Here is a 14,509-nt window from a genome sequence, read left to right as displayed (position 1 = left end):
GACACAGAAAGCAGATACTCACAGACAGAACGAGAGATGCTAGCTGTTGTCTGGGGAGTGGAACACTTCCATCTCTATCTCTACGGGGCCCAATTCAAGGTGATTACAGATCACAAACCACTACTCAGAATCTTCCAGAAGCAGACGCCCATGTCAGCAAGGATAGAGAGATGGCGTTTGAGATTGATGCCCTACAACAGCACCCTGATCTACCAGAGGGGGCGAGATGACGAAAACCCCGCTGACTTCCTAAGCAGACATCCAAGGTCTGATGAATTCGCCAGGATGACAGACGAGTACCTGAACTATGTCTGTGAAAATGCCGTGCCGAAAGCAATGACCATAGACGAAGTCAGAGAAGCAACAGCAAATGATGACACAATGCAAGCTCTGATGCATGCAGTCACTACACAGAAGCATGAGAACTGGACAAAACCAGAGCTACGACCATATGTTTCATGCAAAGGTGAGTTCGCAGTGCACAATGGAGTGATGCTGAAAGGAACCAGGTTGGTGCTCCCGATGTCATTGGCATCCAAAGCCATTGCACTTGCGCATGCTTCTCACCAGGGAGTTGTCAAAACGAAAGGCCTACTTCGAGAGAAAGTGTGGTTCCCTGGTATTGACAGGATGGTGGAAGACAAAATAAAATCCTGCCTACCATGCCAAGCAGCTCAAATTGATGGAGGTGAAAGGATTGAGCCACTGAAGATGACACCGCTCCCCACAGGCCCATGGCAAGAAGTATCAGCTGACTTCCTTGGCCCTTTGCCAACAGGGGAATATTTGCTGGTTGTCGTAGACGAATACAGCCGGTACCCAGAGGTTGAGGTGGTGACCTCAACATCATCGAAGGCAACCCTGCCGGCACTCGACGCCATATTTGCCAGACAAGGTATCCCAGAGATCTTAAAGACAGACAATGGCCCTCCATTTACCAGCCACGAGTTCTCGGAATTTGCCAGCCATCTTGGTTTTACCCACAGAAAGATCACTCCATACTGGCCAAGGGCAAATGGCGTCGTGGAACGTTTCAACAAAGTGCTGGTAAAGACCATCAGAACTGCCCACACAGAACGGAAGAGCTGGAAGCAGCAGCTTTTCAGATTTCTTCGCCAGTACAGGGCCACGCCACATGCAACTACCAACGTTTCACCATGTTTTGCTCTGAACAGTCGTGAGTTGAAGTGTGAGCTACCCTCAATCACCTCACACCATGCAGACAAGCAGCCCAACGACACCATGAAAACTAGAGATGATGAGCAGAAGCAGAAAATGAAAAAGCATGCAGACCAACAGCTGAAATGCAAGGACAGCAGCCTGAAGAAAGGAGACGTCGTCCTGGTGAGACAACCCAAGACGTCTAAAGCAAGCTCCCCGTTTGACCCCCGCCCGTTCAGAGTAGTTCGCAAAATGGGTACTACCATTGTAGCACGGAGAGGCAACAAGGAAATAACGCGTAACGTCTCATTCTTCAAGAAGGTGGATGCTAGAGTCGCTCGCCACTCTGAAAACGACAGCGAAGACGAGTTTGACGACGTCACAGATGCGTTCCACCCAGTCGCTGACCAGGCTGAAGCTGACCGACGACCTCACCCAATCTTGCGCGGTCCCCTTCGACGCTCCCGAAGACAAGCGCGAATGCCAGTGAGGTTCCATGATTATGTTGTATACTGAAATTGAATTACCTTTTGGAAAGTGTGTTCGCGATTCGCCTTTCTCAACCCTAAAGGAAAGTGTGTGTTCGCGGTTTTACATTTTTTCCTTCATTGAATTACCTCTTTGGAAAGTGTGTTCGCGATTTGCTTTTCTCAATTGCACAGGAAAGTGTGTGTTCGCGTTTTACCTCATGGAAAGTGTGTTGTTCGCGATTTGCTTTTCTCATCTGCACAGGAAAATGTGTGTTCGCGTTTTACATTTTTCCTTCATTGAATTACCTAATGGAAAGTGTGTTATCCGCGATTTGCTTTTTCTCAACCCCACAGGAAAGTGTGTGTTCGCGTTTTACCTCATGGAAAATGTGTTGTTCGCGATTTGCTTTTCTCAACTGCACAGGAAAATGTGTGTTCGGTGTTTACATTTTTTCCTTTCAATTGAATCACCACTAGGAAAATGTGTGTGCTCGCGATCTACATTGTTTCACAAGTGATGTGTTCTACCCTCGGAAAAACAAAAAACAAAAAGGAAATAGTGAAAGTGTCAGTGCTCCGAATTTCATTTGGATATCTCCTCTAATTTTCAAAAGTTGTATTCACAAGTGACGACATGAAAGAATGTTTTAGAATCATATGACAATTTTTGCTGCATCGGAAATCCCACACGGACATGACTTTAATTATTTTTGTACCAACAGGAAGCGGTTTTGGACTCCATGGATGCCTGAAAGTGATAGAAAATCCACGTTTTATTTTCAAACATATGAACACAGTACAAGTTAATGATGAGTGACAATCTTACGCAAAGGATAAATTTTGTGTGTTGGTTGGACGAAAAAAAAAAATTACAAACCAGAACTGCTGCGCAGTGAAAGCAAGAAGCGTTAATTTGTGGACTTTTTTTTCGTGGACTTTTGAACTCTGAAAACTGTTGTGTTAATCGCTTTTCCATGTTTTGCATCTGCACACAGTTGAAGTGTACATACAGTATATTTACTTGTGTGGTTTTTTGTCATGCCTACATGACATATCTTTTCGTTGCTGACATGTTATGGTGGAACACAGGATAGTTCCCTATATACAGTGTACCTGTATTTAATAGTTTTGAGTGTTCAAAAGAAGCTTGCATTATTAGTACGTGTATACACAAGGAAAGAAAACGAGTATACATGTGTTTCAGTTATAGTTTTAAAAAAGAAAGAAAGAAAAGGGGATGGAAGAGGTCAGAAAAAAAATTAAGAGAAAAAAAAGAATCTGAGAGTATTTGAGGAAAAAAAATCGGAAATGATATGGAATATCAAAGTGCATGCTTCTCAGTATTTTATGATACTTTGCACTCAAACAAGCCCAAACAGTTGTGATGTTTTTTTTTAATTAGACTTAATGGAGAAAAAAAAACACCTACAACAACAACTTAAGATGCATTTATTTTGTTTTAAAGAAAACAAAGAAAGTTGTTATTCTAACAACATGTACACGTATGTTGAAAGAACAGATGATGAGATTTATCTTTCAAAGGAAAGGGGTGATGTAGTGTTGTTATAGCGCCAGCTATGTCAAGAATGGGTCATGCAGAGAAGGATTAACATGGCCGGAATAAAGTGACAGGCCGATGTGGATGTTATTCCCCAAAAGATGTGTATCGTGTTCTCCTGTGACTGTGTCGCTGTGAATGAGAGTGATTGCTACAGGTACAAAGAGATTCTGCAACATTTTGCACCATATCACCAATTCTTTGATCATGATGCGGGTATACGGGTTTGTAATAGGTGCTCAACAAATTCTGAACATCCATATGATAATCTTTTATAACATAACCTGACCTTTCATTTACTGTAAAACATGATATATTTGCTGCATGAAATTTTCGCGAATTGGAGCCGACGGCCTTTATCGTGGCGTGAAATTGTTGCAAAATTGCCACTGGCGTTCAATGCATATAGTGTAGACAAGAACTTTCGCGTGCATTTTCATTTCGCGAATCTTGGCACTCGCAAAATTCGCAAAATTCGTGAAATTAAAATGCACGCGAACATTCCTCGTTTTACAGTACCTCCTTCTGGAGATCATTGTATGATTGTCCTAAAGCTACCATCAAAGAGAACTTTCTCTCTATAGTTCTCCATAATACCTCTTTAGTACTACCTTGTTTGGCATTATCTTTTTTCTTTTGCTATAGTATCTTTGAGTAGATCCTGACATTTAACCCTAAAAAGGCCGGGGGGTTGAATCAACCCCCCCTCATTATTTTTCGCGACTTCTCCGCTGCGCGAAATTTTTTGAGCGCGCCCGTTTGCTGACTTTTTACTTTCAAGTCTCGCGCATCTTTTGACACCATTTTCGCGAAAATCGCGCATACCGTTACAACGCTGCATGACATTTTATACATGCCTGTCAGGCTAAAAAATGGCTCAAAAACGTGATTTTGTGTATAAAGTCTATGCAAATGGAGTTTTCTCTTCTAATCTTATTCATAAAGATATGATTATTTTCACTTTCATAGGCTGAAACTAATTAATTTAGCATTATTATGCTTGAAATAGGTTCTTTCATAAATTTTGCGGAAAAAAATGATAAAACAAAAGGTCGAAAAAACAATGAAATACATAAGAAATTCATAAAACAATAAAATATATAAGAAATTGATTTTGATACCAAATTTTTTTTGGAAGTACATTGTTAGGATGCTACAAAGAATGTTTTTACCAAAAATTAAGATTCTAGGAGCTTCAATTTCTGATTTAGAGCAAAATGTATGATTTTATGCATATATTAGCATAATTAATTATTATGACGAAAATTTCCATTTCTTTTTGTATAGCGTGGTAGAATACGCCACAGGCAATGCACGTGCTAAATTTCATGGCGATTGCGCGATCAATGGCCGAGATCTCGGGGGGGGGGGGGGGGGTGGGGGGGGGGTTGAATCAACCCTTCCCCAGCCACAGAACACCCAAAAAGCCTGGCCTGGTTAGGGTTAAAGCATTTAATAACCAAAGGTGTAAACTATTGTCTGTTCAAGCCGACATCGATAGACAAGCATAAAGTCACCACAAACAATTCGTATACATATTTGGATAGAAAGTAAGCAAGTTAAGGAACTTTTAATTTAACATCTTCTCAAAGAAAATTAGAATTTTACATCTTCTCAAAGACTGCAGAAATAGGTCACCATTACATACCGAGATTTATGACTGATAGAGATCAAGACAAATCTTCACTTATGTTCTTTCTTGAAACAAAGTAAAGAAGAATCAATACAACCTTTGTAAACTTGCAATAACTTACAACTGATGACCTTTCCAGGAAGAAAGTAGTAAATTCCTAAATCACTGACTAAAAATTGCACTGTATGACATTTCTATGACAACCAATTGGAGCATTGTGAGGCAATGACAGCATGGCATCATCGAACCATGTACTGGTTCCAACTAATGTCACTATTTCATTAAAACATGTAAAATGTTCCCCACTTTCTCATTTTGTGTCCGATTCACAGAAATTTTATTTGATGTCACTCTGTTTTAGTGAATTCAAACATTGAAATATTATGATTTTGATACACTTGCAAGGTTATAATATTCTTTTTTTTTTTTTACATATACAATAGTATTTCATACTTTTGATATTTACTTATATAAAACAAGAATAAATCAGTGAAGATTATATATATGTGCCACATACAAAAGTGTAGATACTGTATATGCCATGTACTTCAAGATTATTTTTATGACTTGGGACTAAGAAGACAATTCTGTGCGCTGTAGATTTTGCAATTCAGAACTGCAATACTGTAAACACAAATTTTTGCAGTGTATTAATTTTCTCGCATTTTGCGCTACTTATGCCCGGCGCTAATTCTAAAACACATGAAAAATATCTACACAATTTTTTTCTGCACATTTCTGCATGAATTCAAGAACCTGCGAATACATTTTTGAGCCGCTCAGCAGGAAAATATGTACGTTTATCGTAATGGAATGAGAATTACGTACTGCTACGTGTATCATCCCTTTTCAGGAGAACATTTAAGTTCGTAATTTCTTACCTTGAAAGTGATATACAATGCCTTTAGCTTATGGGAAGCAATATTTTCTTATTTTTAATTGAAGAAAAACATATATTTTTGGGAGAGTGTGAATGGGCCTCATATACATATATATTAGGCTTCATTTTACAATAACTCAACAATATACAGTGCCTTCATTAACTTATGGGAGGCAATATTTTCATATTTCTATTTTTTTTTCACACCATGGAGCCACTCAGAGTGATATAAAGTTCAATACTGGTAATATCCCTTGCAGAGTATTTATGAATCACTTCTGGCACTTGAGTGGGAAGCAGATCATTTTTCATTTCTGTTTTCCAAGGGTGCATTCGAGTGCTCTAAAGCGAACCAAAGCGAACTGAACGAAAGCGTACCGAACTGTACTGTGCCAGATTTGGAATGTTCAAGCACTCTGTTGAGAAAGCGTACCTCATGAGTTATTTATAGAGGGGGTCACACATTTTGTAGCAAGGGAATCATTCACTTGGCATGCTTAAACTACTTACAGCTGTCCCAAACAAAGAGAATGAACTCTTTGCATTATGACATATGTGCATGTTACACACATTCTTCACATGCAAACTTTTGGTACGCTTTTGGTACCCTTTTGGAGCACATCTTGAAATGGTCCACTTTTGGCTCAGTTCAGCTCAGTACGGTACACTTTAGAAGCGTTCAAGTGCTCATCTGGTGCAGGTACGGTACGGTTCAGTTCGCTTTAGGAGAGCGCTCGAACACACCCAAAGTCTAACTAGTGTGTAGAAACACATTGTGTTTGTCATGGTATTGAGGAACTTCAGAATACAGTGAATGAAGGAATGAATGAATACAGAATGAAGAGATGAAAAAAGAAAAAGAACGAAGGAATAAATAAATCAATAGTTGTGACAAAACTGCAGATTACAAACAAAACAATACCTGAACATGTCCAAAGCTTGGAAACTCTACAAATATACGCAAATATCTGATATCTGCGTGGATCTCTCTGAGTATGCTGGTAACATACTGAATAGAAGACCTACAGCACACTACTCTTCTTCCAGCATATTTTCATTATCATCAATGGGGGAAGTCTTTGTTAGGCAAGGCAAATAAATAAGTCAATAAAGAAAGACAGAAAAAAGAAAGAAAGAGAGGATAAAAAAGAAAGAAAGAAAGGAGGGAGGGCAGGAAGGAAGAAAGAATGAATACAACGATGAAAGGAAGAAAGAAATGTACTGGACTGTGTCTCCTGACCTTAAGGCGTTCCTCATTGTACTGAAGGATGCTCTTGATGAGCCTGTTGGTGAGGTAGAGGTTGCGCTTCTTACCCACGTGGCAGCGGGTTAGAACCTGGGTCATGGGGAAGGAGTCTTGAACGTCGTAGAACTCTCTTCCAGAGTGATGGGGATAAGGGAGGGGAAGAAAATGGGGTAAAAAAGGTGAACCATATCACTGAAGAAACGTCAGTCTTCATAAAATGGGTTTAAGAATGAAGCTAATCAGAAGCGCTAAAATGAGACAAGGGTGCACTCTTTATTTTTCTTGTAAATATGCACAGGTATGCAAAAAGCGTGCAATGAAAATGAGTAACTGTATACTCTTTGACGTAACAATGTAGGCCTAGATACTACATGTACGTCAGTAGCAGAAATTCAATCAGTTACAAGCAAGCGCTCAATCACAAATTATTTGCTGAACACAACTTCTAAGTTTGTATTCAGTGGAGTGGTTGGAACATATCTTCAGACATTTTGGCTTTGGAACAAGTTTAACATGTAGCTGACTGGTATTCACCCAAAAAGGTACATGAAAAATAGCTCATACATGAACAACACGGTAGCTCCATTTTATGAAACAAATAATGCACAGGTTTAAAAGAGTGCGCTGCATCTCCACTAAATGTACTCTCACCTGTGCATTATTTGTATAGCAGTCAATGGGACTTTTCTATTGGTGCACTATACACGACCTATTGGTAGATTTAATGCATAGTAAACACATTAGAATTGCAATAACTGAAAGGGACTGTACAGTACTGGTTGAGGTGGGGATTCATGTTTTGAACATTCCTAAGTGAGATAATGAGAAACCTCTTATGAAATATGAAAGAGCATGTAATTTCAAGAAGGACTCAACATTTATTTGATGAAAATTGGTTTTCAAATGGCTGAGATATCCAAAAAATGATAATAATAAAAGGCAACAGGCCACGCCTTTTATTAGGATCTCTTTGTTTCACCTTGTTTTTGGATATCTCAGCCATTTCAATACTGATTTTCATCAAATAAACTTTTGATACCCCTTAGAATTGCACGCTCTTTGACATCTCAGAGTGGTTTCTGAATATCTTGCAAAACGTTAACAGCTAAATCCTCACCTGGACCAGAACTGTACACGTCCTTTAACCCTAAAAAGACTGGGGGGGGGCCTAAAAGGCCCCCCTCGACATTTCGTGTGATTACTCTGCAACACGCAATGCTATCGCCGCGATGCTCTATGACTTTTTTCTTTCGAGTTTCGCGCACATTTTGACACCAAATTTGTGACGTCCGGGGGTACGGTTCTGAAGTTACATAACTTTTTGTTCATGCACGTGAGGCCAAAAATGGCTCAAAAATGTGATTTTGTGTACAAAGTCAATGAAAATTGAGTTTTTTCACATGGTTCATATAAATATGCTTATTTTTACTCTAAATGGCTAAAATTAAATTTGTTTTAGGAGTATTATGCTTCAAAAAGTGTCTGCCACAAATTTTGTTAAAAAAACAACAAAAACAAAGAAATACAAAGAAATGGTTTGATGCATATTTGATGTACATACAAGGTGTATCATACGTGACCAAACGGGATCTATTGAAAGTACGGGTAATAAAAGGATCATTAAAATTTCAGTGACCCGACCTAAAGTAACTATTCAATGCTGATCTGCCATTCTTTATCTGTATATAAACATTAATTCTCTGCTAAAAGATCTCTTCTCTGTATTAAAATAAGACATTAAATGGTATGGGCACACATCTTGTGCACATTTGCATGGAGCCTACGAAAGAGGAAGTCTATAGAAACTTAAACTGGAGACCAATCCAGGAAAGCATGAGTTTTCAATACATGTAAACCCGTTGAGGACAAGCTGATTTTGCTTTAACACACATTTCCCATACACACCTGCCCGAGTATAATCTGGACTAGTCTTTAACGGGTTAGCAATATACTAGTAGCACTTTATTGGTGTCTTGGAAGGGGAAAATTGCCAACATCTCTGAATACATGTACTAATTCATCTCAATCAGGAGGTCCATTTTAGTTTTCTCTCTCTCTCTTTCTTCCTGAGAAACTTGTCAGATTTAGCTCTGCCTCAACGTACATACTAAACTCTGCATGCAGCCATGCTCTGTAATAGCTATAACTGGCCAATCAATTTGGTTTGCACTCAGTCTATTCATTAATGATATCACATATAATCCCTTTTCACATGTCTCTTTCAAGCAATGGTGGTATTTTTCAATTCATTGATTATCAATTGAATCATAATTGTTTTAACCTGTTTTATGTTTTTACTCCCACTTCTCCATTGTCTTCTTGCACTATGTATATGGGCCCAAAACTTTGGAATAGCCTTCCAAAATCTTTGACAAGCACCATCACTTAATGCTTTTAAAAAGAACCTCAGGACTTACCTTTTCAATTCAAATTAACAACTGTTATACCTGTAAGCATATATATGTACATATATTGTTTGTTCGTTTATTGTTCTTAGATCTTCTGTGATACTCTGTTGTACGTAATACATATGTACTCTGTGCTACAGCGCCATGAGTATCTTTCTAGGTAGAATGAGCACTTTATAAAAGTCTCTATATTATTATTATCATTATTGTGGAGAATCTTCCCATGAGGTCAAAAGAGACCTTCTGTGGAGGTATTGTGGCCTAGTGGTTAAGAGTGCTCATGTCTGAATCGCATCAGTCTGGTATGGGTTCGAGGATTCGAGCCCAACGAAGCCTGACATGATTGCCTTTTAGCAAGACACTTTGTCCACATTGCTGCTCTCTGCCCAGGAGTATAAATGGGTACCCAGTAAGATAAGAATGCTGATGTTGGATGATCAGCATGTGTGCACCTGTAAAATGGCAGCTGGCTGGAATGCTCCCTGGGAGTGGAGAGTGAGCGCTGTCAGTGCTGTTGGGAAATATTGTATCCAGTGACCAAGTAATAATAGTCTGTAAAGCGAATTGAAATTCTTAAGAAGTATAAAATGCGCTAAGTCTATAAAAACTAGATATTATCATTATTATTATCATTATCATCATCATCATCATCATCATCATCATCATCATCATCATCATCATCATCATCATCATCATCATTATCGTTATTATGAGAAAAACTCACTTAATCTGGGGCCAGATTTCTTCGCCTTCCTTCAGGAAAACAAACGGGTCCTCCTTGTAGCTCCCAAAGCGTGCCTTTTTGGTCGGTGGTCTGCAACGTGATGTACGACAGAGGGACGGCATGCTTACTCTCATTTTGGCAACTGACTGTTAGTCTCTATGAAAACATGAGCAACATGTACAAACCTACAGCTCACTAATTGAGAGCCGACTGGGGAACATACCACAATATATCAATCAGCAAGAGAATGAAGACAGACATAAATTTGAAAGTTGAGGGCTTGAACTCAACAGACATTTGATTTCATCCAAATACATGTATGTGCACGATTTGGCTACAGAGTTTATTTTGTTCACATACATACAATAAAACCCTCACAAAAACTATATGTTTGTTTTTGCTGCAACACACAAGAGTCATGAGCACTACACCATTTTACTAGTCACCTACATCCATGGAATAAACATTATGATTGCATTTAAAAGGTTATTGTGCTGTACCCCTGGCTATCACCCTTTGATTGTTTGTTCTGTAATAATCACATAACCCTTTCTCAGTAAATAACTCTCACCATGGTCATGTTGGCATGTAGATTTACAAGTCTGAACTATAATACATCTCTCTTCCAAAAATCACCATCAGCCCCACAAACTCTAGAAATAATGGCTTTGGTTGACCAAATTCTTTTCAATTCTACTTTCTGCGCTTTCCTCCAGTAATAACACTTTTTCTAAAAACAGTAATTAATCCATGAAAACATTGATAAACTAGATATATCGCTACGGCTACTGATATGCCTCCGCCATAATGCATGGTTCTCCTGATAGGTTTATAGTTCAATGTCTTGACAATGTATGATGACAGTTTCACACAATTGGCAAAATATTAAAATGACAGGTTTGACACAAATGTGCTGAATGTTCACTTTCCTAGAACTAGGTTCAATTGGATGAATGATTAAAATGTCAGAGTGCAGGTATTTGGGGAACTGATGATTTTTACTTGACTTTTGACCCTGTTATAAGTTTATGCATTGAGTAATTTTCAAGGTATTGAGAAAAAGTATAATTTCAGTATCAAATGGGAAAATAGCATTATCTAAACCTGGCCTTTGACCTTTGACCTCACAGTTCCAAAGAGAATCACTGTTAGGTTGAACATGCATAAATATGCAAGTTTCATGATGATACCTAGAGTTACTTTCGAGATATGGAGGAAAAAGTGCAATTTAGCACTTTCACTTGACCTTTTACCTTTTGACCTTTGACCTTTTGGCAAGAACCTTCCCCAAAAATATATATTGGGTAATACATGCCATACATCAAGTTTTAAAAAAAAACCTTCCGGCACATTGCATTTTAAGGAAAGTAGTGATATTTTGAGGAGTTGACCTTGACCTTTGACCCCCTGACCTTTGACCCATGACCCCCAACTTCCCTAGATAATCACCGCCCATCGATACAAGCATATGTACTAAGTTCCATGAAGATACCTTGAACCATTTGCGAGATATGGAGAAAAACATGAAATTTCAATTTTTTTCAAAAAATAACCTGTGACCTTTGACCTTTGACCCTGTGACCCTAAAATCCACACAAAGTATTATCCCCCAAGGATATACCCTCATACCAAGTTTGATGTAAAACCACCACATGGTTCTTGAGATATCGACAAAAACAAAACGGGACGGACGGACGTACGGACGTACGGACGGACGGACGGACGGACGGACGACCCGAAAACATAATGCCTCCGGCCACTTCGTTGCGGAGGCATAATTACCTGGTACTTGAGCAGTACATATATGGTGTGTCTTTCACTCAATTTCTTTTTTAGCCTTGGTCTCCACTAGCTAACAGTAAAGCATTGGCAGTGATTTCAAACTCACTCTGGTGCTGATTTACTGGCATCTCCTGCTGAAGCTTTTGCCGCTACGGCAACCGCATCCTCACCCTGACTGGCCTTCTCTGCTGTCTCATTTGAGTCATCTCTCATATCCGCATCGGGTTTCTTCTCCTCTGTAACTGACAGCAAGAGACAGAAACACTGCTTTATTTTTTGATAGCATATTCAGCTAAAAGTTGCAAATATTGCATGAGCCGTCAACATGAGCTTAGTCTTTGGAACTTGGACTTCATCATGACCTGCTAATTTTATTTCAGGAGAGGAAAATCCCGATCAAGAAGTTGATGAATACATTTCAGACATGAGGAAAATTAGCCACTTAACCCATTGAGGACAGACTGATTTTGCTACAACACGCATTTCCCATAGATCCCTGCCCGAGTATACTCGGGACTCGTCCTCAACGGGTTAAACAGGTCATGTTTCATTCGGACCTTTCCACTGGGCAGCGTAAAGTTTGTAATAAGTTTGACATACCTCCTTGAGCTACGCTTTTATCCTGCTTCATCCAGGGCAGAGATTTTGTCTTGCGCAGGACTGCAACGAAGAAACCGCCCGTGTCTTGATGGTGTGGCAGTATCCTCACACTGCATCAAAAAATGGGGGCATACAGTTTGTATATAGCAATAATAATGATACAGCAGTTATGCAGACACTCAGAATATGTGCAACACATCCACTCAAAGAGAGGGTGCTCAAGGTGCTCCCAATGAAATGTTCATAAAAAGGAATGTAGTTTGACAGTGTTCCAGCAACAACATACATTTTTAGCATGTGCAGTAGGACCTCGATTATCCGGCCATTGATTATCCGGATTCTTTGTTATGCGGACGTCGACTGGCTGACATATTTTTCATGTTTTCATGTATTTTCAGTGCCAAATTTCACTCAAAACAAACACACATTCAATAATCATTGAGGGAATACACAACAGGACATATTCCAATCATCACAGCAGACTGCAACTTTTAAGTCAGGTCATGAGACGATATGACAATGACTGATGCGTGCTTGTCACTGGCACTGAGAGCACAGCAGTGGTTACAGTACAATGCAGTGGCAGTATTCGACGAGTCGAAATATTGATCTCATTTTTTCTCAATATCAATCAAACAAACAAACATGAATGGATAGCTTACTTGTATTTGGTTTTATTTCTGTATCAATTTCTGAAGTATGAAACATGACAATGCCATGTAGATAATCATGATATTATGAATTGGTAATAATATGTGTATACCCCAAGCATGAATGCTAGCAAGTGCTGTATTTGAGCATATCTCTCTTAACCAGCTAAATTGATTATCTGGACACCTGCTTGTCCGAACGTGGCCGGATAATCGAGGTCCTACTGTGTATCTTTTTACGATCTAAGGAATACACATCAGAGTGTTTGAGAGGATATGTATCATCCTTTCCAAACTCTACAACCTCTGCATCCTTTCTCTGGGCAACCACTACTGATGGGCGTTGCCTAAAACATCACTGAAAGACTTGTAACAACACACCATGGTGCACACAATTTCTTCACGTATGAAATGCCATCTTCATGTACAAAATGACATAATATGCTTTACATATGAATCCAATCTGCATCAAAATCAATTTAGGAGTAGTTATTTTGCTACAGGTATAGGCAAAGAAGGGATGGGGCTGAGCCTGGATACCTGTTAGTTTATGGCAAGGCAGCACGGTGGCACTAGTTCAACAGTCCCTGACCAGTAAAAATCACTGTCGGACCAGTAACTTTTTTCAGGAATGGACAAGTAAAGCATGAAAAACTGGGTACCTACTGGTCTGACAGACAGGTCAGACCAGTAGAAAAAATGGATTAGTGTTCAGCCCTGTTTATGGTAATGCCCTTGAATGTGTGGTGCAGAAGCATTGCTACTCTAAATTCATTTCTGCTCTAAAACACACATATATAGCACCATTTCTTGGTAATTATTGCTTGTATTATTTTTTAAATGCAGAGAAGTGACACTAAGGTCTGTGCTGGAGTAAAGAAAACAAAAACAAGCTTACCATCTTTGTAGATTCAGAGCCTGCGCCTCCTCCTCTGATGGGGGCCAGAAGGAGGGCTTGTAGCGCCTCCTCTTGTCCTTCTCTTCCCTTTCCGCCACATCCTCCATGGAGGTGAAGATTTGACCTTTGTCATCTATGACCTGAAGGTCAAATTACAGGGAAACATGTCATTTGGTGACAGAAAAAAAACATAACAACTCACAATGGAAACACTATGAACGGCGTGAAGCAGTATCAAATCTACTAAATACAATTTGATGTATTTAATCAAGTATGATTATGAATAGCTAACAATCTCAGCAGTATACATACTTTATTTGTTTCTGACATGCTAACTTCAATTAATTAAGGTTATGTACCAAGTGAATCATGTAAGGTCAATTAAAATGGGTAATAAAATAAAATGATTATATGGATCCTAATCAAATGAATGGTTGAGAGCAATCACGTAACCAAATTTTTGCCCAAAATGCCCAGAGGGCATTAGTTTTTATCATGA

At 39.1% G+C, this 14,509-nt stretch overlaps 1 protein-coding gene across 1 annotated transcript in view; it reads right to left on the bottom strand.

The window, feature by feature from the left end:
- LOC139731661 (RNA cytosine-C(5)-methyltransferase NSUN2-like) overlaps positions 1–14,509 on the bottom strand; it is a 38,460-nt gene that overhangs the window by 10,134 nt on the left and 13,817 nt on the right. The window contains exons 11-15 of the mRNA XM_071642551.1: positions 14,011–14,150; positions 12,476–12,572; positions 11,969–12,033; positions 10,081–10,170; positions 6,943–7,078 (exon numbers count right to left, since the gene is read on the bottom strand). Coding sequence (XP_071498652.1) covers positions 6,943–7,078; positions 10,081–10,170; positions 11,969–12,033; positions 12,476–12,572; positions 14,011–14,150 — 528 coding nt within the window. The remainder of the gene's footprint in view (positions 1–6,942; positions 7,079–10,080; positions 10,171–11,968; positions 12,034–12,475; positions 12,573–14,010; positions 14,151–14,509) is intronic.

The sequence above is a fragment of the Diadema antillarum genome, unplaced genomic scaffold (assembly GCF_040938485.1).
Source record: "Diadema antillarum isolate AM-2024a unplaced genomic scaffold, OU_Dant_1.0 seq00000382_RagTag, whole genome shotgun sequence".
NCBI classification, from domain to species: Eukaryota; Metazoa; Echinodermata; class Echinoidea; order Diadematoida; family Diadematidae; genus Diadema; species Diadema antillarum.
This window is presented reverse-complemented; position numbering and strand designations above follow the sequence as displayed.